This window comes from Urtica dioica, chromosome 10, assembly GCF_054948205.1.
Source record: "Urtica dioica subsp. dioica isolate 48M chromosome 10, U.dioica_male_clone48M_v1_H2, whole genome shotgun sequence".
Lineage (NCBI taxonomy): Eukaryota > Viridiplantae > Streptophyta > Magnoliopsida > Rosales > Urticaceae > Urtica > Urtica dioica.
The window spans coordinates 17,191,543-17,216,219 of record NC_142765.1 but is presented as its reverse complement, the minus strand read 5'-3'; the positions used below and the strand labels follow the sequence as shown (position 1 = coordinate 17,216,219).

At 37.8% G+C, this 24,677-nt stretch overlaps 2 protein-coding genes across 5 annotated transcripts in view; one reads left to right on the top strand and one right to left on the bottom strand.

Moving 5' to 3' along the window:
* The window catches only part of ATM (Serine/Threonine-kinase ATM-like protein), a 36,872-nt gene extending 14,136 nt beyond the window's left edge, over positions 1-22,736 (bottom strand). The window contains exons 1-38 of one of the 4 annotated variants that reach the window (XM_089628892.1): positions 22,635-22,736; positions 22,375-22,532; positions 21,797-21,905; positions 21,549-21,692; positions 20,703-20,864; positions 20,403-20,598; positions 20,099-20,255; positions 19,667-19,806; positions 19,517-19,568; positions 19,139-19,242; positions 18,907-19,005; positions 18,407-18,463; positions 18,238-18,319; positions 17,676-17,750; positions 17,269-17,310; positions 17,067-17,134; positions 16,456-16,504; positions 15,793-15,864; positions 15,277-15,432; positions 15,078-15,167; positions 14,784-14,971; positions 13,666-14,266; positions 13,512-13,583; positions 13,241-13,405; positions 12,781-12,906; positions 12,207-12,334; positions 11,638-11,794; positions 11,239-11,285; positions 11,094-11,157; positions 10,876-10,950; positions 10,571-10,690; positions 10,202-10,384; positions 9,704-9,825; positions 9,552-9,621; positions 9,299-9,426; positions 8,810-8,951; positions 8,592-8,732; positions 8,164-8,262 (exon numbers count right to left, since the gene is read on the bottom strand). In XM_089628892.1, coding sequence (XP_089485018.1) covers positions 8,164-8,262; positions 8,592-8,732; positions 8,810-8,951; positions 9,299-9,426; positions 9,552-9,621; positions 9,704-9,825; positions 10,202-10,384; positions 10,571-10,690; positions 10,876-10,950; positions 11,094-11,157; positions 11,239-11,285; positions 11,638-11,794; positions 12,207-12,334; positions 12,781-12,906; positions 13,241-13,405; positions 13,512-13,583; positions 13,666-14,266; positions 14,784-14,971; positions 15,078-15,167; positions 15,277-15,432; positions 15,793-15,864; positions 16,456-16,504; positions 17,067-17,134; positions 17,269-17,310; positions 17,676-17,750; positions 18,238-18,319; positions 18,407-18,463; positions 18,907-19,005; positions 19,139-19,242; positions 19,517-19,568; positions 19,667-19,806; positions 20,099-20,255; positions 20,403-20,598; positions 20,703-20,864; positions 21,549-21,692; positions 21,797-21,905; positions 22,375-22,452 — 4,560 coding nt within the window. In that variant the 5' untranslated portion in view covers positions 22,453-22,532; positions 22,635-22,736. Of the gene's footprint in view, positions 1-8,163; positions 8,263-8,591; positions 8,733-8,809; positions 8,952-9,298; positions 9,427-9,551; positions 9,622-9,703; positions 9,826-10,201; positions 10,385-10,570; positions 10,691-10,875; positions 10,951-11,093; positions 11,158-11,238; positions 11,286-11,637; positions 11,795-12,206; positions 12,335-12,780; positions 12,907-13,240; positions 13,406-13,511; positions 13,584-13,665; positions 14,267-14,783; positions 14,972-15,077; positions 15,168-15,276; positions 15,433-15,792; positions 15,865-16,455; positions 16,505-17,066; positions 17,135-17,268; positions 17,311-17,675; positions 17,751-18,237; positions 18,320-18,406; positions 18,464-18,906; positions 19,006-19,138; positions 19,244-19,516; positions 19,569-19,666; positions 19,807-20,098; positions 20,256-20,402; positions 20,599-20,702; positions 20,865-21,548; positions 21,693-21,796; positions 21,906-22,374 lie in introns of those variants that run through there. The other 3 variants (XM_089628896.1, XM_089628893.1, XM_089628897.1) reach the window with 3 other exon arrangements.
* LOC149383612 (uncharacterized) lies at positions 1,554-5,304 on the top strand. Its single transcript, XM_089628808.1, has 5 exons — positions 1,554-2,598; positions 2,722-2,732; positions 3,945-4,110; positions 4,222-5,158; positions 5,238-5,304. The coding sequence occupies exons 1-5, from the start codon at positions 1,554-1,556 to the stop codon at positions 5,302-5,304; spliced, it is 2,226 nt and encodes a 741-aa protein (XP_089484934.1).
* Positions 22,737-24,677: the final 1,941 nt, after the last annotated feature.

Here is a 24,677-nt window from a genome sequence, read left to right as displayed (position 1 = left end):
CTTGAATAAGATATGTCGTGTACAAAATATATATATATATATATATATATATATATATATTTTTTTTAAAAAGAAACTCGAAAAATATATTAAAACGAGTAAAAAAGAAAGCTTCTACTATGAAGAAGCAAAATACAAGCTAGAAAACGCTGGGCCAATCTCTAGAAAGATCGGCGAGGCTAAAAGAACTGAAATCGGGGTCGAGAATTCCCAGCCAAAAACCTATAGACCGGAACAAGTGATCCCAAAAACTGTCGAAGCAAACAGGCTCTTCTTCAAAAATACGTTTGTTGCGAAGCTTCCAGATGGCCCAACAGACAGCGAGGAAAATGGTCTTGAACCCGGACCGAGCTCTTTTGTCTTTTCCCGCCGATCCGAACCAAAGAAAAAAATCCTCGAAAGAAATTCCGACTTGAGGAGGGAAGACCACTGAGAGGGAAGAGCAAATCTTGTGCCAAACTCCGGAAGAGAAACTGCAGTCTCTAAACAAGTGGACGCGGTTTTCAACATCACTACAGCAAAGGGAGCAGCGCGAGGGAAAACAAGCCATCTGAGGGCTGCGGCGCTGTAAGACGTCCTCTGTACTGAGCTTGTTGGAGACGAGAAGCCATCCGAAAACTTGGACTTTCGACGGAACTTTTGCTTTCCAAACCAGGTCAACGAAAGGCCACTCGGGGCGGCCCGAAGAGATGGAAATGCTAGAAGACATGGATTTGACCGAGAAACCTTCGGAGTCGTCAAGCCACACTCGCCGGTCTACCATACCATTCCAAATCTTGACGTTTTCTAGCTTAGAAAGAAGGTTTGAGACTTCATCTACTTCCCTCGACGAAAGATTTCTTGAAAGTTTAAGGTCCCAAGAAACCTTCCCGATTTCCGAGGGGTCTGGAATGACGAAGAAACCGACTTTTTCTGAAAGGGCAGGGCAGATCCTAGCCAGACCAGGGAATTCCGCTTCGAGGGTAGAGTCGGTAAGCCAGGGATCTTTCCAGAAACGAACTAAAGATCCATCGTGAACTTTCCAGCTAACGCGAGAGTAGAAGGAGTCACTAGCTGAGAAAACGGATTTCCAAGGACTTCGGAGCGTAGAAGAGGAGGCGATCCCTAGGTCGAAACCGTTGTCCCTGAGGCCGTGGATAGCCTTTATAGTACGGTGCCATAAAGATTCGGGCTCCTTCGGGAACCTCCAGAGCTACTTTGCGAGGAGGCTAGTGTTCTTGTCTTCGATTTTGCCAATTCCTAAACCTCCCTTGTTTTTCGGGAGACAACAAACATCCCAAGAAACCGAGTGAACCCTGTTAGTCGGTAGAGAATATTAGCTGCGCCTATTTTAGGAATTAGCTTTAATTGTATTGTTTGTTTTTATTCTGATTTTATTATGCTGTAATTATAACAGATTTTTATTGCTTTATTTTAGGAAGTAGTTAACCTAATTGTACTCTATAAATATTTCCGATTAATGAGAATAGAACCATTCCGCTCAATACTTTTCTCATATGGTATCAGAGCAGCAAACACCCTAAACACTTATCTAATCGGTTCAGCCAATTATCATGATTGATCCGAGTATTATTAGTACCGGTTCAACCGGAAATTCCCCTCGGTCTGGTGGACCGAGTTCCTCTACTGGTCATTCCGATCAAAACCATACCAACACCCTCTCCATAACCTCCCACAGGCTGAATGGAGGAAATTTCATGGAGTGGTCTCAATCGGTCAAATTGTATGTCCAAGGTAAAGGAAAATTTGGCTACCTTTCAGGATCTACTGTGCAGCCGAAAAAATCTGATGTAGCCTATGCAACGTGGGAGGCTGAAAACTCCATGATCATGTCGTGGTTGGTGAATTCTATGGAGACGAGTCTAGGAAGATCATACCTCTTCCTACCAACCGCTAGCGAAATCTGGAGTGCAGTAAAAGAGACCTACTCGGATCTCGGCAACGCTGCCCAACTGTTCGAGATAAAGACTCGTCTGAGAAAAGCAAGACAAGGTGAGAAGACTGTCACTCAATACTATACTGATCTAAGGACTCTATGGCAGGAACTAGATCTGTATTGCAGCTATGAGTGGAGCTGCTCCACCGACAGTGCACTCTATCAGACAATGGAGGAGAAAGACCGAGTCTTCGACTTCTTGGCCGGGCTAAACAAAGATCTCGATGAAGTCAGGGGAAGAATCCTCAGACGAGAGCCACTGCCCAATTCCCGAGAGGCTTTTGCAGAGGTACGAAGAGAAGAAAGCCGTCGCCAGGTTATGCTCGGGCCGAAAGGCAATGAACCTGCAAACCCGGTTGAAACTACGGCCATGACGAGTCGCTTCCAAAAGAGAGGTGAACTTCCCATCTGCGACCACTGCCACAAACCCGGCCATGTGAAAGCCAAGTGCTGGAAACTTCATGGAAAGCCTGAAGACTTCCAGCCATCACATCGATCAGCTCGTGACAAGGCTGCCTCCCACGCCACTCACGTCTTCACCGAGTCAGCAACTTCCGAACAGCCCTTCTTCACCAAAGAAAACTTAGAACAAATGTTTAACTTGTGGAATTGTCATCAGTCATCATCATCCACAACCCCATCATCTTCCTTAGCTCAAAAAGGTACTTTTATATCAGCCATGAATGTCAAAATCAGAGATACTAATCCTTGGATCATAGACTCTGGGGCAACAGACCATATGGTAGGATCATCTTATGTTTTTAGCTCCTATTTTCCTTGTTCAGGTTCCCTAAAGGTAAAAATTGCTAACGGCTCTTTCCTACCAATTGCTGGAAAGGGTTCTGTCATTGTCTCACCACTCCTTACCCTATAAATAATGTGTTACATGTTCCCAATCTTGCATGTAGCCTTTTATCTGTGAGCAAACTTGTCTTCGGTTCTTTCTACCAGTTTACCTTTAATTCCTTTGGTTGCTTTCTTCAGGACCGGCGCTCGGGGAAGATGATTGGCAATGTTAAGGAAAGTGGGGGACTCTTCTACATAGACTCCAACTTGAGTAAACAAATTCAGCAACCTCAGACTTCTAGTTTATTATCATTATCTGATGAAATATTGTTATGGCATTTTCGGTTAGGTCATCCTAGTTTTGGATACTTAAAACATTTATTTCCTGTTTTGTTTAAGAATAAAGATGTGGACTCTTTGCAATGTGAAATCTGCCAACTAGCTAAGCATAAAAGATCTGTTTTTCCTGCTCTAAAGTACATGCCGAGTAAACCTTTTTCTCTAATACATAGTGACTTGTGGGGGCCTTCAAGGGTTACAAATCTCTCAGGATCTAGGTGGTTTATCACTTTCATTGATGACCATACTAGAAATACTTGGATTTATTTATTAAAAGAAAAATCTGATGCTGCTAGTACGTTCAAATTTTTTTACAAAATGATAAAAAATCAGTTTCAAACTCATATCAAAATTCTCAGAACTGATAATGGAAGGGAGTACTTCAATAAAATTATGGGAGATTTTTTAAATGAAAAAGGCATAATCCACCACAGTTCGTGTGTTGATACACCGCAACAAAATGGTATTGCCGAAAGAAAAAATAGACATCTATTAGAAGTTACCCGAGCTTTAATGTTTTCTATGAATGTTCCAAAAAGATTTTGGGGTGAGGCAATACTTACTGCTTCATATCTAATTAATAGAATGCCAAGCAAAGTATTGAACTATAACACACCAATAAATACTCCTCAAAAATATTTTCTTGAAAACCGATGCTTTACACATGTTCCTCTGAAAGTCTTTGGTTGTGTTGTCTTTATTCATGTTCATGATAAGAATAGGGGAAAATTAGATCCTAGAGCGATTAAGTGCATTTTTTTAGGATATTCACCGACTCAAAAAGGTTTTAAATGTTTTGATCCGAGCTCGGGTAAACTCTTCACAAGTAGTGATGTCACATTTTTTGAATCAAAACCTTTTTTTTGAAAAAACCTATCTTCAGGGGGAGATCACTCATATTGAAGATCGTTTTTGGGAATTAACTGATGTTTTACCAAGGCAAGTAACAAATGAAAACTTAGAACCTGATAATGTTAATGCCACACCGAATATTTCACCAGATAATGACACTCAAACTAGTTCTGCTGAGGACCCAACTTCTGAATTACGTGTTCACTCAAGGGGGAGTCACGAGTCTCCGATACTTGAAACAATGTCTTCATCGGATCCAAGCTCCAGTCAAGGTAACAATTCTCCCACTCTTTCTGATTAAACCTTAGAAGAACCGGCCCATATTGAACAAAGTAACACCTTTGAACCATTACAAACTCAATTTGAGGACCCAATAGCCCTTAGGAAAGGTGTTCGAGAATGCACCAAACATCCCCTTTATCCATTGTCAAACTATGTATCCTACCTGAACCTATCTCCAGCCTTTAGAGCGTTTATCACCCGCATAACCACTGATGAGATCCCGAGTTCTATACAGGAAGCACCAAGTATTCCACGGTGGAAAGAGGCTGTCTTGGAAGAGATGCGAGCACTCAAGAAGAATGACACGTGGGAGGTGACACACCTGCCTGAGGGAAAGCATGTTGTTGGTTGTAAGTGGATATTCACGATCAAATATCAAGCTGATGGTCAGGTAGAGCGTTACAAAGCCAGACTTGTCGCTCGAGGTTTTACACAAACCTACGGGCTGGATTATGAAGAAACATTCGCTCCGGTGGCAAAGCTCAACACGGTACGAGTCTTATTGTCCCTAGCTGTGAACCAAGATTGGTCTCTGTTACAGTTTGATGTAAAAAACGCATTCCTAAATGGAGACTTGGAGGAAGAGGTGTTCATGCAACTTCCACCTGGATTTGACAAACATCCTAGTGGAGATGTGTGCAGACTAAAGAAGGCGTTATATGGTCTCAAGCAATCACCTCGAGCATGGTTCGGAAGATTCTCCAAGGCCATGAAGGAGAAGGACTATCGGCAAGCTCATTCTGATCACACAATGTTCTACAAACATAACAAGGAAGGTAAAATCGCCATCCTAATTGTGTATGTAGATGATATAGTGATGACAGGCAGCGACGAAAGTGAGCTGACTGAGTTAAAAGAATTTCTGGCAAAACAATTCGAGATTAAGGACTTGGGAAATCTCAAGTACTTCTTGGGAATGGAGATAGCTCGATCAGACCGCGGAATTGCCGTTTCTCAACGAAAGTATGTGTTGGATTTGTTAAAATAAACCGGTCTACTTGGCTGCAAACCGTGTTCTACTCCGATTGATCCAAATCACAAGCTCCGAAGAGAAGAAGAAGATGTTCCAGCAAATAAAGGGAGATATCAACGACTTGTTGGAAAACTGATTTACCTGGCTCACACTCGACCTGACATTGCCTATGCTGTGAGCCTGGTTAGTCAATTTATGCATAATCCTTCATAAAAACATCTCGAGGCAGTTTATAGAATCATGCACTACCTCAAAGGAAGTCCAGGAAAGGGTCTACTCTTCACTAAAAATCAGAGCAGACAAGTTGAGGTCTTCACGGATGCTGATTGGGGAGGAAACTCAGACGATCGAAGATCTACCTCAGCCTATTGCACGTTCATTTGGGGAAATCTTGTGACATGGAGGACAAAGAAGCAGCATGTGGTCTCTAGAAGCAGTGCTGAATCGGAATTTAGAGCTATGGCTCAAGGATTATGCGAGGTGATGTGGTTGAGAGGCATCCTGGAAGAATTGAAGATCAATTTCGAAGCTCATATGCAACTGTTTTGTGACAACAAATCAGCAATCAGCATTGCACACAATCCAGTCCAGCATGACCGAACTAAGCACGTGGAGATTGATCGTCATTTCATCAAGGAGAAGTTGGAGAGAGGAGAAATCTGTATACCTTTTGTTCCAACAACGGAACAACTCGCAGATGTACTTACCAAAGGGCTTTATCGTCAAAAGTTTGAAGAACTCGTTAGCAAGTTGGGCATGATAGATATCTTTGCACCAACTTGAGGGGGAGTGTTAGTCGGTAGAGAATATTAGCTGCGCCTATTTTAGGAATTAGCTTTAATTGTATTGTTTGTTTTTATTCTGATTTTATTATGCTGTAATTATAACAGATTTTTATTGCTTTATTTTAAGAAGTAGTTAACCTAATTGTACTCTATAAATATTTCCGATTAATGAGAATAGAACCATTCCGCTCAATACTTTTCTCATAAACCCCCTTAGCATCTTCGTACCCGTCCCATAGGAAGTCTCTCATCAGCTTCTCGATGATCCCACAAATCCCCTTCGGCATACGGAAGATCGACAAGAAGTGGTTAGGAATGGCCGAAAGAACGGCTTTAATAAGAACCAGCTTTCCCCCTTTTGAGAGAAAACCTCGCTGCCAACCTGAAAGGCGTTTAGCCACTTTAGCAACAACCGGATCCCAAAAGTCTTTGTTCCTTGGATTTCCTCCGAGCGGCGCTCCGAGGTAGGAGATCGGCCAACACTCCGAAGAGCAACCAAAACTACCAGCCAAAGACGCAACTGATGGAGAGGAGGTTTTGATACCGACAAAAGAACTTTTGGGAAGATTCACCTTCAGCCCGGAGACCTCACAAAAAAGCTTGACTGTATTGTGGAGCTGAGACCAGTTTTCTTGGGAGTTATGGCCAAAAACAAGAGTGTCGTCCGCAAACTGGAGATGAGAGATAGGCAGCCTTTCCGCACCGACGTAAAGAGGAGTAAACGTACCCGAAGCACAATCTCGTGATATCATCCTAGAAAGGACATCTGCGACCAGCGTGAAGAGAAAAGGAGACATTGGATCGCCTTGCCTCAATCCTCTAGAACAAAAAAGCTTTTCGCGAGGTTTTCCGTTCACGATAACCGAAATCGAAGAAGATAGACAGCCGGAGATCCACTTTCTCCATCGAGGATCGAACCCTTTCTTGGCGAGAACCAAGTCGAGAAACTCCCAATTAACTCTATCATACGCCTTTTCTAGATCGAGTTTAAGGACCACTCCTTCCTCCCCGCTCTTGGAGACAGCCTCAACCACCTCGTTAGCGATAAGAATGAGATCGGACATGTGACGGCCCTCCACGAAAGCAGCCTGTTCTTCCGCCACTGTTTCCCACATTATCTCGCGGATACGGTTACAAAGCACTTTAGAGATGAGTTTGTATAAGCTCGAGATCAAGCTTATCAGACGGAAATCTGCGACTCTCCTCGATTCCACTTTTTTGGGTATCAAACACAGGTGAGTCTCGTTAACGCTATGGTTGATGACTCCGTTGTACCAAAAATCGGAAAAGACTGATAAGATGTCGGTCTTCAAAACCTCCCACATGTCTTGAAAAAAAGCCATAGAGAAACCATCCGGACCCGGGGATTTATCTCGAGCCAAACTAAACAAAGCCACTTTAATTTCTTTTTCAGAGAAAGGGGCAATCAAGTCTCTTTTACTTTCAGCCGAAATGGGTTGCCACAGAATGCCTTCATCTTCGAAAGCTCTGACCGGTTCCGCCCGAAACAAAGAGGAGTAAAACTCGTTGATCTCTCGAACAATCTCTACAGAGTCATCAATCACCACTCCGTCGTTTCTCTCCAATTTCCAAATCCCATTTTTGGCTTTCCTCGAGTTTAAGAGCAGATGGAAATATTTGGAGTTGATGTCTCCTTCTTTGGCCCAAGTAATCTTCGAGGAGATGTGGAGCTTTCGATTTTCCTTTAGGCTGATTTCCTTAAGGGTGCTTTTAATCTCAAAACGTTCTCGCCGAAGATCCTCAGACCAGCCCGGCCCCCCTTCAAAGCCATCAATCAACGTAAGGCGAGACTCGGAGGCGTGCTTAAGACCTTCCGATCCCCGTTTGTTCTCCGCTGCCCAGACCCGGATGTGTCCTTTAAGGACTTGCAGCTTATGCATGAAGGCGTGGCCTTCCCAGCCGTGGTGAAGAAGATTAAGGTCGGACCACCGGGACTTAACCAAGTCCCGGAAAGAGGATTCTTCTAGCCACCGGTTGTCAAAACGAAAAGGAGCCGGACCCCAAGAAGGGGGTGAGGTAGAAAAAGAAATCGCCGAATGGTCCGAAACCCGACGGAGAAGAGCCTCTTGTTCTCCGTATGGAAACAAAGATTTCCAGCCTCTACCGAGAAGGAAGCGGTCGAGGCGGCAACAAAATATTTAGAAGGAAGCTGTCGTGTACAAAATATTTAGAAGTTCATGATTACATACCTTCAACAAATGCTCTCTTGGAGAATACGTTCGGCATAAGTTATCATGGAAAGTCCTAACTTCATCAAAAATATGAGTTTCTGGAAAAGGTTCCAATTCCTGCCACAAACAATTGAATAACTTAAGGGGCAGGACTCCAGCAATATAGTTTAGACTGAACGATATATAAAAGGGTCCATTAGATATATAGCCTTATTTACATAATTTGCTATTTAGCCAACCTTTAGTAAGTTTTGGGTAAATAACCATAAGCCATTATTTACACGTTCAAAAAGCTTAACATTAACAACAAAAAGGAACAAAAAAAAAAGTGTAAATACGTCAAGTCTGTGGCTATGTACCTAATATTTACTGAAGGTTGGCTAAATAGCAATTCCGAAAGTCTAAGCGGATTAGTTTCCTAATTTTTTGTATATAAAATTGATTACACTAATGAACTCATGAAGAGATGGATCGGAATCCAGAGTCAGCTGGAGAAGCAAAGATAAAACTTGTGATGATTCAGCTCCAATTTGCTCTCCATTAGATTTAGAGGGAACACAGCAAGTCACCAACTTTGAAACCAAAAACTGCACATAATGGTAATCATATAAGAAGAAAGGATGACATGGATGGATACACTAATGAACAAACGGAAGATACATACATGAAGATGTTCTTCAAACACAATTTTCATTTCACTGGATGGGTTACTTTTGTAACTTCTTAGTAATGCAGAAATGATGCGACAACATTGATCTTGTAAAGCCCGGGAACCGATTAATTGGCCACTCAAATTCAGAAGATAACTGCATTGAACGTGCAATAAGAATAAGAAATCATTATGTGAGTAGCGTAAGCAACATACTTTGTTTTTGAAGAAACAGTATTTCAATATATAATTTCAGGAATCAAGAGAAGCCCAAACCCAACAAATACAATATTACAACACACTTACGCAATCTCGTACGAGAACAGCTAATGGAAAAACTTCAATAGTTTTGCGTTATATAGGTAGCCAATAAGCAACGTTATGGTTAATCTTCTCTTCCTTGACTGGTAAAAAATATAATTTGATAAAGCATACCCTAAGCACCACTAAATTTACCTTCAGCATGCATTATAGGTTTATATGGATAAGATATATAACACTCACTTGAAAGTGCTTGCAACAGCAACTCTGTCTCCAAGTATATCTATAAGCACCTCGATTCCAGCCAATCGGTGACATTTATGCCTATGATTGACTGCTGAAGCAATTTTATAGTGCATTTCAAGTATAAACTGCAAGTTAAAGAGCATTTTATTTACATCAGAAGAATTAAACAGAAAATGATGACAATACAAATATAAAAAGGGGGGCAGAGAGAAAGATTTATATATATAAAGAAAATAAACTTCATAATCACCATGAAAACTCTATCCGGACGGAAAATGTTTAATTTATCAACAACACCAGCTCTTATAGGATAATCCTCCCTGCGTATGTCCAAACAAAGCATTTTAGTTGAAATTTCTAAAAGATTGAAAACTAAGCTAATACAGTCATTAAGGGACTCACATCTCTAGAAAACCATCCACAACTGTGCGCATTGCTCGTTCAACTGTGTCTCTGGAAAAGAATGGAACAGCAGGCTCTGCCAAACAAGACACAAGGGACAGAATTTGGCTGACAATAGATACCTAAAAAAGGCAGGTCATGGTATTATTATTTTTTTTTAAAACACAGAAATGACTTAATTAGACGTTAAACAGAGCACCAAAGCTAGATTGCATAGTTCATCAATCACAGACTTGAAAGACATAGACTCAAAAGCACGTCTATCTTGTGCATATAAAATCATTTCGAGACCATAGAACTCGTCATTAGTATTTTTTTTTTTTTTTTTTTAAGAATTCACCACTAGTATTATAAAATGCATGACATGGTAACTACAATTTCTCTTTCCTAGCAATTGACTAATCTAGTAACAGTAATCATATTCAACTTTTGACTAAAATGAGATACTGAATTTAAGGTAAAACTTGTAATTCGTTGGCATTGTATATATTCACAGACCATATGCTTCTTTATGAGGGTGTCGCGCTCATTCTCAGATATCTTTGCAAGTTGTAAAATTGAATTCTGAAGCACAACTCCTGCCTCTCCACCAGATGTCTTACTGCAGTGCAACGCAATACAAACCGAAAAGATCTGCACAAAGTGATCCTTGACCAGATTTGACAACGGTTGGCCTGCAATCTGAAAAAAAGACCATGTTAGACAAATAACTGAATATCTCAATCATCATAATAATACAATCTTGGAGATGCCTGAGCCTGACACATGAAAATTACGATTGTAACAGCAAACCCATATCAATATAGCCCTTCGCAAGAAAAACAAATATAAAAGAGTTCTTCTGATTTTCCACATGTCTGGTTGTACCTTAGCAACCCAGTTGAGGCTAGAACTGTCACCATGCAGAGCCATAGTTGGAAGAAGCCAATTGCAGCAGTATTGCATGAAAAAAGTAGGCTCGCTTTCTGAGACAAAGAGTTGTCTTATCTGCATAGAATTTGAGATATAACAGATGTTCCAAAAAGAAGAAAGTACATACTGATAAAATATAAGTAGCATTTAAGCGAAATGGAAAGCAGAAAATAACATCAGAAAATAATTTTTTGATGGATGTAGTCACTGGTAAAGCTTATGAAAAAACATTAACTTTAAGTCGCATACATATACTTTACCTCAACGAGTGCTGGTAAGCTTACACCACAAGTAACCCAACAAAACAGGATGGATCCTATGAGTTCTTCTATATACTGCAAAGAAATTGACATTTATCTTCTTCCAGTCAATACACAATATGAAGCCCATAAGTAAATTCATGGCCAATATAACAGTAGTGAAATCATTAAGAATAAAACCACCAGTCAAATTTTACAAGATGAAAATCAGACTATACCTTAAACCTACTTGTATACTGTAGCTTTTTGGAAAGATTATCAAGTGCTGCAAAGACCAAATCTCTAGAAGAAAACAAAGATGATGTCAATTACCACAGGCTTAACATATCAAATCAATTTTTCAGTTCAAAACGCATTACAGACCTTTCACAAGGATCAGTGGCGGAAATTACACACAGCATAAATACTGCCTGCACGTAAATAGAAACCTCTTGAGCCCCTTTAATCGAAAAATAAATGAAATGGAGAACAAACGAGATATACGTACCATGTGACTGGTAAATAAGAAAATAAATTAATAGAAAAATCAGGCCTAATTTACCTGGTTCTACAGCAGCATGATTGCTGGCCGATTTGCATATAAATTACTTGGGTTTACACTAATAAATATTAAATACTTAACAAACATAATCTAAATTGTTTCCATCGCGTCACATTCTACACTGGGCTATTAAAATTCTTCTTTTAGAAGACTACCATCCGCCTTTGGTATTGTAAAATGATATATTTATAAGCCTGACTAAACAAGAGCAACATATGTACCTGCACTTCTATTTTCTCACTGTGGAATGCAAGGTACATAAGAGTGACTATAATAGTTTCCATTCTGGGACGGGGCTGCGGACCAGCAGCTAATGCCTGACTAGCCGTGACAACTTTTTCTTTTGAGGAAACAACCAATGTAATCCCAAAGTTGGAACTAGCAAAACAGTCCCGACACACACACACACACACGCAGACAAAAAGAAGTTAGAATAAGGAAATAATGGGTGTTTTAAAAGTCATTTTGAATGTGAATAATCTAGATTTGATATGCAATTTTTTATTTTTATTTTTTTTTAATGAAGTTACCGTTTCAAAAAAAAAATTGCATAGCAAATCTAGATTATTCACATTCAAAGTCACAATGAAATTTATAAGTACAAAACAGTTTAGAAGTAAAAATTACTTCCATTTTTTATGTGAAACTATTAAGAGTGTTAAAGAGTTTTCTCAATCTGATGCACTAGGAAATCCTTTGATTCAACACTACATGTGAAACAAAATCTTTGAAAGCTCTAACAATTGAAGACCACACAATGTAAGTTTAGATACATGATAGAAGAACCCACCAAATATCTTGGAATAACTCCCCATGACCATCCCATGTCTGGAAAAGAACACCAATCCGTCTAGCCGTAGAGAATCTAACACGATAGTCATCATCCCGAAGCATCATAAGTAACCTCTCAATCATGGTCTGTACAAGGAAAAAAATTTGAACTGTTACATTGTGCTGGCTAATTCCAAACAAGAAATTAAGTATAATGTATAATTACGAAATTAGCCCTTAGTACCACAGAAGTGATAACAAGCAAAACAAACATAATGCCAGCCCGGGAACGTTGTCTATATAGGAAATAATTCGCTTACTAGTGTTTAGAACTTATTTTCAGCAGCTTTCCAACTTCATTTCGGCAACAGATACATAAGAAAATGATCTATAGTTCCAAGACTGAATAGCCAGGAAGATATGGCGCAGGTAAAATTCATTACGAGCTTCATAAACTACTCAACTCTGTGGTCAACATAAAAAGCTATCTACCAACTAGCATTACCAACAACACCATTTATCCTAGAAGCTAAGATTAGCTTCATACATCCTGATTGTACAACAAACGAAATAAATGTACACGTAAAAATAACCTGGCCAATTGGTGGACTAAGCAAGACAAAATCACATATGCAGTTGATCAGCTTCACACGTCCAGTCCAATCAAGATGATCAAAATCGGCAATTTTATGAACCAGATCTCCAAGATGCTTCAAGCTCTGTAAACATCCAAAAGCAGTTTTTCAATTGAACAACCAAAAGATTCCGTATAATCTCACTGTGAGCTTGAAGTGAAAAAAGAGATTTCAGAGACCATTTTATAAAACACAAGCACGGTTTTACTAGATTAAATAATAAAATACTGTTCCATAAATCTTGCATACAGACAATGATCGAAAAGAATGCATAGAATCCTGAGAGTCAATGGAATGCATATAAAGAAGTGCTTGAATCACTAGGAACAGCATAAAACAAATGCAATGCTTTAGGCGCCCATAACATCTTTCAAATTAATACTATGAAAGAGAGTTGACAAAAAATTCTAAGAATAACCTGTTGAGCATTTATGTCTTTCAGAGAAAAAGAGACCATTTTATCACTCCGAATATCTTCCAAAGATAATAAAGTCCCAAGAAAAGCACGAATATTAGATAGCGTGTCAACACAGTCAAGCCCAAGACTTGACATAGTCTCGACCATGTCATCCATATGATTGATCTGCAAATAAAACAGGAAAATGTCATGTAAACATATTAAAAGCTGAGCCAACATGTATACCATGCATCTATGAATGTTAACTTTGTTGTCAGTGTCTAGCTCGTACCATGCGTGTAATATTTGAAGAAGAAGACCAGTAGGGATTTCGGCAAAGGTTGTATAGAATTCCTTCCTGCACCTACTTGCAAATAGGGTTAGAAGATTTGTTGCCCAAAAAAAAAAAACAAGAGTGCGTAACTTGCGGAGTACATTTAGCATACCTTTGAATCACATTCTATTTCTAGAAATTGAAATAATATATCCCAAGTAGCCACAGGATGGACTGAGAAAAAACCGGAGATAAGTGATACCATTGCCAACTTCCATTTCTCTACAGAGGAAAATACATCACTAGAAATCTTCCCACTGCCAGTTGAAGTATCTAGCTCTTGGGAATCATCATTCATATCCAGTTCCAAGTCCATAATTCTACTTTTGTCGCCAATTAAAGGACCAGTCTCAGAAACAGATGTAGAAGATGCAGTAAACGCTTGCTCACCCCTTTTAGAGTGAGAACTTGATAAACGCTTGCAATTTTCTTCATATCCTTCAGCAAGTGTCTTTAAAAGTCTCTCCATTGACTGTATAACTGTATCATGGAATGCAAAGTTGGAAGAGCTTTGTTCTCTCTTCCCAAAAAGAGGAGAGGAGACAAAACTCTTGAAGGAAGTAACAAGAGCAAAGTCACTGACAACGAAGTCATAGCTGGAGAAACCCGACAAAAGATCCTTTTGGTTTTGAATAACAGCATTAGCCCGATCCAGCATGTTTAACAGGTGCTGCGCTATTTTTGAGGGGAACGAAGAAATTCCCTCTTCTTGCCTGGAATAAACCAGGATAAAATCAATACAAAAACTCCAATATGGAACAAAAACCGCGAGAAAATGCTATATCTCAAATCAGCATAAGTTTCACATGATCTGAAAAATAAAGATCTTCAGATATTCATTTTGTAGTGATTAGCCGAAGCAAAAGTTCATCTCTAGAATTAGATCCCTTACCTTCATGTTGTTGGATTTTCTTGTAACTTTCCAACCACCAGACTAACAATCATTTTCGCGTAAAATACTCGAACCAGAATGAATGAGGCCAGAATTTACAAAATGATAATATTTTTTTAAAACAATATATTTTAATAACAAGGATCCTGGAGATGGCCAGGATAGTTTCATTAAAAGTGAACCTGCACACTCCCAACGTTCCCGCACCGCACGCAAAAATACCATGTTTTCATCGATTTTTCTTTCTATAGAAATAGTTTTCTTATAAAGACTAAATATAAAGACACATGCGACATGATCAATTCAACTTTTACGGGAAATAAGAAACATAGACAAACCTCACAAAATATGAGCCATAGATGAAGTTTGACGATAGCGCACAAAACGATATTAATTCAGAAAGCGGCCTAGCTTCAATATCAATGTCTGCTAGAGCTCCAAGAACAACGGTCTCCATTTCAAACAGCGTCTGATCTCTCAACTGCCGTGGAAGATGTGAGCTTGAATGGCTCGGGGAGGAGGAAACCTAACCACAAATACCAGACTGAATAATATAGATAAATAAAATAAATAAAGAAGTGGCTTTTGAACTTCAAAGTTTGCAATTCCGTTATGAAATAAGATTATGGTACCTTAACAGAAGAATCAAGATCTATGTTTGCAAGAACTTCAATGGAGCATTCAAAAAATACGTTCACATAGTCCTGATCAAGTTCTTCAGCCTACAATAAAAAGATTATAATCTAGTTTTAGTGGAAACTTCACTGTAATTTTTTTTTTTATTATTGAAAAGGCATGTATGCATTAATACCATGACAAATAACCAAGTACCTTAACCCAGTCACTCATAGATAAATTAAGATCTTGAGAGGCATAGGACTGGGGAACTTGTCTGTGGCATTGCTTAAAAGGAACACAACCAGCGGAAAGAGCATAAACAGCTGCCGGCAACAATAATACTATTTGCTCATTTAACATAGAAGACTCCTGTATGTCAAAACCCATTCAGCTAGATCAGCGAAATAGACATAGTTATTAAGCAATAGATTTCCAGCAACCTAATCTCTGTGATCTTTCTGATCGGCAAAGACTGTTTCACATCCCTTTGGGGTAACGAACTTGTTTTATAAATTTTAATTGACCCACAATTCTTGAATATTAACCAAGTTGATGGGAAGCTAACAGTGCCCCAGATCATTTGGAGTAAACAATGATTGTAGAGTATACAACATAACTTGCGTATCCGCCACCCATGTGGTTATAACTTTCCAATTCGTTTTGGCAAAAAAAGAAAACCATTAAGACAAGTTATTAGTTATTACAGATGTATAGGAAACAAAAATAGACCTTCCAGTTAAGATGGCCCAACACTGCCTTCAGCAGGCTTTTCCGAAGATACAACATGTCTCGAAAATCACCCTGCACAAGCACAAAAATAGTAATATACCACATATGTCAGCCTTGTATATGGGCTTTGAATTACTTGTAATTTCAAAACGATTCATTGGTCTCAGCGAACAGCCCTAAGTGGCACCAGACTGCGAAGACGGTTGTTTTGGCTTCATGTTGGGGGGTCTGGTGTAATTTCGAGGAGTCTAACCTCTGTTTAGAGGGCTTTATCGGACAGAATTAACAAAAGTCTTGGCTCTGCTCATTGTGTACTGAGTTTTTTTTTTTATCTTCTTTTCTTTACATGATCTATTTCGATACTGGGCTAGTGCTCTCTAGGCTGATTCCTTCAGGATTTTGCCAGCTAAGAATATTTTGTTGTATAAGATTTGCTGCTTCTGAAATAAATTATCCCATTGGTCTCATCTCAAGCAAAAATGTGTCTAAAACAGGAGCTAGTGGAACTAAGTTCAACACACTAATCTAAGCAGTTGGTTAATTCGTGCATAAATAAAAAAATAAAAAATAAAAAATAAAAAAAAAACAAAAAAAAACAAGCATTTGCATTCCAATCACATAACTAAACAAGGATTAAATGAGTTTTGAATCAAAATAACTTACTAGAGAACCTCTCGAGGAGAAGTAGCATGAAATGAAGTACAAAACCGACCTGGTTTACAACACACTTTATTACTTTCAGACTGAAAGCTATAGAGGAGATCAGAGTGAAATAAATAAGCAAATGCAGGAGAATTTCAATCCATCTCTACTTCCTAACCAACTTATTTTCAAGGAACAGAATATGCTAATAGCTGCATTTCATACAAAAGATGGGACATGCTTTTACTATCACATCCCAAGACGAGGTCTCTATCCAATAATTGAATTATATTCCACTTAAATCAATACTCGGTCCACTCTCAAATTCCATTGACATGAATTTTTAAACAGATTAATCTTATTATATTTTGAACAAGAGACAAGATTGTATAATATGATGGGAAGAGAAAAATTACAATGGAGAAACAATGATTCCAGATCTAATCTCTTTAAACTATTGTACTTACCTCTCGAAACATAAATCAAAGTTGTAACAATCAGTTTCACATCTCACATTAAAAACCAAGTCCACGAGTAATCATAACATGCATCTTCCCAAAAGAAAACTAATAATAATAATAATAATAACTTTACTTATCCCATTATAGTCAAATATCAATAAATACACTTACACTGATGGCATTCGCTTGAATAATCTCAAATCCCATATATCCTGAGGTACACTCGGTGTATAAGCATCCTGGAAAAATAAACTTTGTAATAAGATTTGTAGATAAAAACCTTCTACATTACAAAAACATGGGTTGACATAGCAATCGCCTAGCTACATAGGAAGCACCGAAACAATGTTAACGAGTATGTTCTCATACTCACACTTGAAATCATGTTACAGAGAAGTAAAAGAGCCGCATCAACCTGCACCAACCAATGGATAGAGCTTGTATCATGGCCTTCTTGAGAAACGAAACATTTCAAAATTGGAAGATATTGAACTATAAGGACAAGCTTCAAGTCTACAAAAAACTTAGATTTCCAGTCTACAATTAAAAAAATAGCTATTTAAAAATAAAATAAAAATAAAAAAATGCTCACTGACGAGAGAAGAATACTGTTTGAAAACTAAATTTCTAAAACGAAAACTACAATTTCATCAAACACACATTCAATTTCTAAAAAAGATCAAAATAATTGACAAAACAAACACATTCAATTCTGTAGATTTTTTGGAAGAAACTGGTATCTCGAAAATATGAACATAAAAAATAATTGAAGCAACTTACAACAGCAGATACATTACTGAATATTGGTAACCCATGCATCAAACAGCTCCATAGTTGCCGCCAACTACAATTGAACTGCAGAATATTAACGGAAAAAATTATTGTGGAACAGAATAAAATACATTACCAATAGTTTAGTGAAATTCAACATGTCAGTCCAAAAGTGTCAAGGGCAGCTTACAAGTTTTCTGTTAGTGAGAACTCAGTTGTGTGGCATAAATATTTCATACCAAAACATAATTAAGTGAGATATTTTTTTATATATAAAAACAAAACAAATATTTTCTTGATACAGTTTGAAAGCTACCGAGACGAAAGGTTACATGCTGAAAAATCCATAACCGAGCCAGACCGAATATAACAATGTATTCACATTTTTTTCAAAATTCCGATAGATCAGTGTAAATTCCGCATCTTCAAAGATAACATATACATAAAATAAACACTTAAAAATGTACAAGGTGTAGGTTTCATACTAATTAAAAAAAAAAAAAAAAAGTAGGATACAAGAATCATTTCATGAATATGAACTCAAGAAAAGAAGGGGATGAAAAAAAACTACCTCATTTGAGGCAGAAGACCTTGATAATGTTGTAATCTCTGAACCTGATAGCAGCAACACAGAAGAGAGTTCTTGCAAACTCCTTTAGTTTGAAAGTAAAAAAATGTGAGATACCGAAAGTGTAGAAAAACTAGGGAAAAAGGAGAAAAAAAAAATATAAATTCCATACCTCAAAGTCCATAACAACCCATCATAAGCATGCCCTGTATTTGCATCATTCATGATTCTGCACGATGTATCAGGTTATTAAATTTATAAGGGAACATTTTATTTGTAAAGCTTAATGCAAGAATTGGCTTTCAGGTTCTTTAAAAAAAAAAAAAAAATTAAAGAGACTAAATTAAATTAAAAAGGAGAAAAAAGAAAGCTCGCCAAAAACGAAGCAAAGTAGCTTTCCGGTTCTTTTTTTGTTGTAGTCTTTTCACTACCTTCGGTGTTATTCCTTAATAAAACTTCTTTTTTTTTAATTTTTTTAAGCACATTCCCAATGGCCTTTTTATTGACCGCAAAAAGACAATGATATTGTTGTCTATCATGTAAGATCATTATACAGAGGATAGGTATCCTCACCCTAAAAAAGAAGTCCAATCACACAGTACATAATGAAACTTATGAAGGATTTGTGCACCAAGAATTGAAAGACTACTACATTCAATTTAGCATGAACACCTTTCAAAGCTTGTAGATATGCCCTCAAACCAGTAGATAAAGAGGTCTTTTCTAATCCGATTATGATAGCTACGAGTGAGACAACAGAATGCAGCATGCCTGTAATACAGTTCATTTAAGTTAATTGAACATAATCCTATCAAAAATCCCTGAAAGACCTTTCAAATCCAAAAGATAGTTCTTTCATTGCACTTGAAACCATGCAACTATAATTCATGATTAATCAGCTTACCACAGCCATTTTCCTCTCATAAGCGCTTCTCTTAGGCGTGAAGCAGCATTCTCTCTCTTCATCCTTTTCTCAGAGGATGGTGTTTTGGTCATGTTAGCACATGCCTGTAGTGTAGCGAAATTAGATAGCAACTAGAAGTTTCAGCTCTTTAAAGGCAGAAAAATTAAATGAATTTTTAAGTTACTTGGTTCCCTTTTAAAAATTTATTTCTACTTTCCTTAATCTCAAGTATTTGAAGGGAAAAAAATGCTATAACACCCTTGTTTCCTTATAAATATTGGTCGAGATAAAAATGACAGAGTGCGAAGTTAGGACGTGTGCATCTAGAGAACAAGTATCACATACAGTACCCTAAATGCATAACTTAAAAATGTTTACCCTGTATAGTACATCAGCCGCAAGCTCAAACAGACCTTTAGCAAGGTCTCCCCTGATAAGCAGAAGATATAATAAGGTTTAAGTAGCAGATACATACCCATCACAGCACACAAAAATGATAAAATAAAAAGAGGAATTCAGAATACCAACATGGACACACTACCACCACATGCAAGACTTTGATCTAATTCCTTGCACACCACGTCGAGAAGCTGCTCAACTAAAATGCTTCCGTCAGTCGGACCTCTAATTAGACTTAGCTGTAACCTTGCATACAAGGTAAGTGCATCCTACAAAAGGAACACCCGCATAATACATGAAACAAAAAACATGCAAGTGACAAGTCATACTTAGAGGAAATTGGCTTTAAATGTTTTATTTGATTATTGAAGAAAAAAATGTGTGTGTATATATATATATATATATGTATGTATATATAAGAATAGTGTTTGTAGAGAAAGTAAAAAGCTTGTAAAAAAAAGTTTGCAAAGAGGACAACACCAATCTCTAACAACATCTGAGACCAAGAACTCTCAAAAAGCTTAATTCTATAACACACCGGAGCTACAAGGACAAGGATACCTTAAGAGGTCGGTCAAGTGTTGTCAACCAACGACGGAATACAAATTGCTGTACAGCACTATGGATTTCCATCAATTGACAATCCAAATTGGGACCGTCTTTCAACAAGTACTTGTTGATACAATCCATAAGTTTGCATGAAACCTTGTCCTCATCCCTGAAAACATGATAAGTATAAGTTTGCATAAACCTTTTTATTGGAGTGAAGAGATAGATAGAACAAAGACGACCATAACTACAAGTCTCAGTGTCATTCTCTACGTTATTGACAATAATAGCAACATGAGCATAGTTTAGGACTAACCTTATATAAATGAATATTTCTATAAATCCCCTAACAATGTCTTCTCTCAGGTGATTCGAGAAATCCCCAGGAGAATTCTCCATCAGTGATTGGAGAGTCAGAATGCAGCGAAAAATCTCGTCTTTGGAAATATGCCGACTATCATTCTTCCCAGACAAACTTGATTCCACATAAGCAATGTACAGACGAACAAGGCCTGATCAAGACAAAATAGGATTGCTATGAAAATTGAGAGGTGATATCATCAACTAAACTTGTTAAATAGATATATGCTCCCAGTTCGGGTAAGTTACTACTCACTGGAATATGTACGCATCCTCATATGGAAACGATAATCTCTGAAAGTCAAGAGATGCCGAAGAATGATCCCATATTCTGGGTGAAAGCTTGGGGCAGTGCCCAAGATCTCCCATATATGATTAAAAAGAAGTTTAACCACGTGCAGTAAAGGCAAGATTTTACCTAAAACAGTATCCAAAAGAAAATTATAGTTGATGGTTCATAGCATGTAACACCTGAATTCATTTTTCATACTAAATAGAATCAACTAGTTTCAGGTTGTAAATAAAAAAAATGTTTAAGAATTACCTAAAAAAATCAAACAGCAACTATTCGTTGTACTTGTACATAACAAGTTAATTCATACATCACAAAAGTTAGAGAGGGTTGGGACCCGGTAGACTATGCCAATAGGACTTATCGCGGCCACTGGAGGTCTAGTCAGTCAGTCCACTGTGTTTCAAATAAGCTAAGTGTCGAAACCATGAAACTTGTGCGTTCAAACATTTCTTAATAAATCTAGCTGTATAGTTTATGGAAGAAAAAAAAAACTTCTAAATCTTAATTACCAGACTAATAGAATGTTCTAAAAAAAAAATACACACTCAAACTACCATAGGCTTACATTATCACCTCAGACATTAATTACTAGCCTAGTCCCTAATGATGTCAGCAGAAGAAAAACACTGAATCTCTTCGCAGTTTGAGTGCGCCATAACACATATTCAAAAGACAAACGGAAAAATAAATACGCAACATCTATCCACTCGGAGAAAATCCAACAAAAGATAAAATTTTCTTTGTTACACTCCACCAAGAATAACATGGGTATTTCTTTCCTACTCTGAAAGACATAGTTCAACATACCAGATAACTTGGAATCATGTGCTCGTTGAACTACAATCCGAAGAGTTTTGGCAAACACCGACTTTGGCAACCGTCGCTTGCTCGAGGATACCTCCAAGGAGATGCATTGCATCACTAGTGTAACGAGAAAAGGCCATGTTTCAGCTGCAGAAAAAGAGTGCCGGTAATCAATCAATATTACCAAAAAAGAGTATTTTAAAATTGTTCATAAATTAGGAATGAACTTCCGTGTCAATATCTGTTCTCACAATGACAAATTTCGCTCGGTTTCAGCTCTGCTGTTTTCTGTCCAAGAAACTTGCTAAAGGCGATTGATCTCTCTCCTTTTAACCACGTATTCAACAGCTTTATCCCTTCCTATACACGTGAATCAAACTCAGAAAATGATATGAGTATTCGTAAACAAACAAACCAAATTCAAAAATACTAAACCAAAATGTCAAAAGCATTCGCTGGCCGAGGAAAAGTGCAAATGGTAAAGCAAAAGTTCTTATTAATTCGAAGCATGAACAACACAATCTAAAACAATGGAGTTCCTGTTTGGCTGCTAAGAAAGTACAGACTAGTCTCTGTTATTCAGAGCTTCAACAGGAAAAATTCGTTATATACACATTCGTTTCATCATTTCACATCGTCGATCAAGATTAACAAAACCGCGTTATACATTAATTCCATCTCCAGTCATCACATTCTGATTCAACATTCAAAACGCTCACACCATCGTCCAAAAACGCATTACTATTTATTCACGCTGCGCATTTTGTCGGCTAACAAGCAGAACGAAGTAAAAAAAAGAAAAAAAAACTGCATATAAAAACAAAATTACTTCTCGAGCTTTGGCTTTATCAGAAGAGAGCTTTGAAACGATCTCCTGAACGTCTCTGGAAGAGACGATCGCCGACATTCAAGCTCCGATTGCGAAACCAGACTCGTGCGAAGAATCAAACCCCTAGGGTTTTCGTTTGGCTGCTTTATTGTGTTTTTCTGGCGAGAAAGATTTGGCGGGAAAGTGAGTGAAGCGAACCAGTGAATACAGTAGTAATAATAATAATATATATAGACAGAGTAGAAAGGAACGAGTGCGACCTTTTTCCCTTATTTTTTCTCTAGTGAGTGAGAGCGAGAGTTTCGAAAGCTCAAAGTTAAAGAGGAAAAGAAAAACGAAAATAGTGACGACGAGTGTTCGAAAATTTCGGGGTAATGACAAATTCGCAATTAATAGTGGTGTTGGAAAAAGAGCGAGTGGTGCGAAGTGGGAACGATGGGGATGAAATAACCTTTGGACCTTTGTCTAAGCGGTAGATTTACGAAAAATACCCCTCTCCGTACTAAGTACTAACTAATAGCCTGGGCCTATAATCTGGGCCTCTTTGTAACAGCATTATAATATCTTGGGTATTTTCCAAATACCTCGTATATGATGGCTATTTGCTGAATACCTCGAATTTTCTACCATTTCTTAAATATCTAAATTTATATTCAGATAGTTCTTCTAAATGAAACAGTAAATAACTAATAAAAAGGTAAATGAAATGATAAATAATTAAAAAGTAGTTCAAGTTCTTCATTCGACAATGTAACTATTGTCCGTGCTCATTATTTCAAATACTTGCTCATCTCTCTTAGTGCCTAGAAACAGGGATGGAAGTATTTTCATCCCGTAATTATCATCGACGGGACGTTTTCGAAAAATTATTTTAAAGGTACTTTGTTTTCGACATGTGTGATGAACGCAAACGAGCAGATTTATCCACTGGCATTCGATGTTGGTGATTTTTAGTCAACGTTCGGATAGTTATACTTCTTGGCGAAGTTGAAGGAAGCAATTAAAAAGAAGGAACATTAAGTCATTATGTCGGATAGAATCAATGGAATCAAACGCGCCATTGAAAAGGTTTTTACTCATTATAAACATGGATATCGCATATTTCATCTACTGAAAAACGTGAAGAATAAGTTCAAAGATTTGACAAAGAAAGTGAAGTGGAAATTATGTAGTGCTGCAAAGGCATACATGATAGTTGAGTTGGAAATGTTTATGCTTGTGATTGATGAAGAGAACCTAGCACTTCGAGCCTATCTTCATAATGTCGGCCAAGCAAATAGGCATGCCCTCACTTCAGTGAGAAAAGGTAATCAATTGTAACGACGAACAATGCAGAGTCTCTCAACTCTCTCACTTCAGCGAGAAACGATACTCAATTATGATGACGAAAAATGTAGAGTCTCTCAACTCTCTCGCTTCAGCGAGAAAAGGTACTCAATTATGATGACGAACAATGCAGAGTGTCTCAACTCTGTCCTTATCAAAGCTTGGAGTTCTCGATTTCAAAAATATTTGATTTTTTGAGGGAGAAAATGACAAAATGATTTCGAACAGAGGGAAGAAGCCTTGAAAATCATGAAGGTCCTTTCTGTAGGCGCGAACAAGAAGCTTGTCGGTTACCTTGGCGAAGGTGCTGGAATGGAGGTACTAATTTAGTTTTAATTTTCTTTCATTTTAGTTTCTTTGTTGTAGCTACAAGTTACTAACGAGTATAGTGATAACATTGTAACTAATGTAGTCAAACAAAATAATTTTATTGACAGTTTTAGTGTAAGACTTAGTGTACCTATTACTATTTACAGTGCTGATTCACAAGTTAGTAACGAATTTAGTGACACATTATAACTAATTATGTCAAACGAATAACTTTACTAACAGTTTAATGTGACAAACTTGTAACTAATTACAGTACTGATTGAATATTTTGTAATTAATTTACGTAAATTATCAATTAATAATGACATAATTTGTTGGTTGCACAGGTCCAACCCTTCCCCCGTCTACGAGTTCAAGGTCATTGACAAATATGGACTATCATGGGTATCAATTTATACCATAAGACATGTACATGTCGGGTGTTTCAAGTTGACAACTTCATATGCCCCCATGGAATTGCAGCTTGTCGGCATTGGAACTTTGTTGTTGGGGACTGTGTTTTAACGAATTATACGACAGAGAACAGGTTATCTAGTTATACAGGTGTCATTCATCCACACGGCAATAAGGAGACATGAAAAATCTCTGAAGAAGTGAAACATATTAAGGTCAACGCACCAAGATGCTACAACCCACCCACAAGAAGA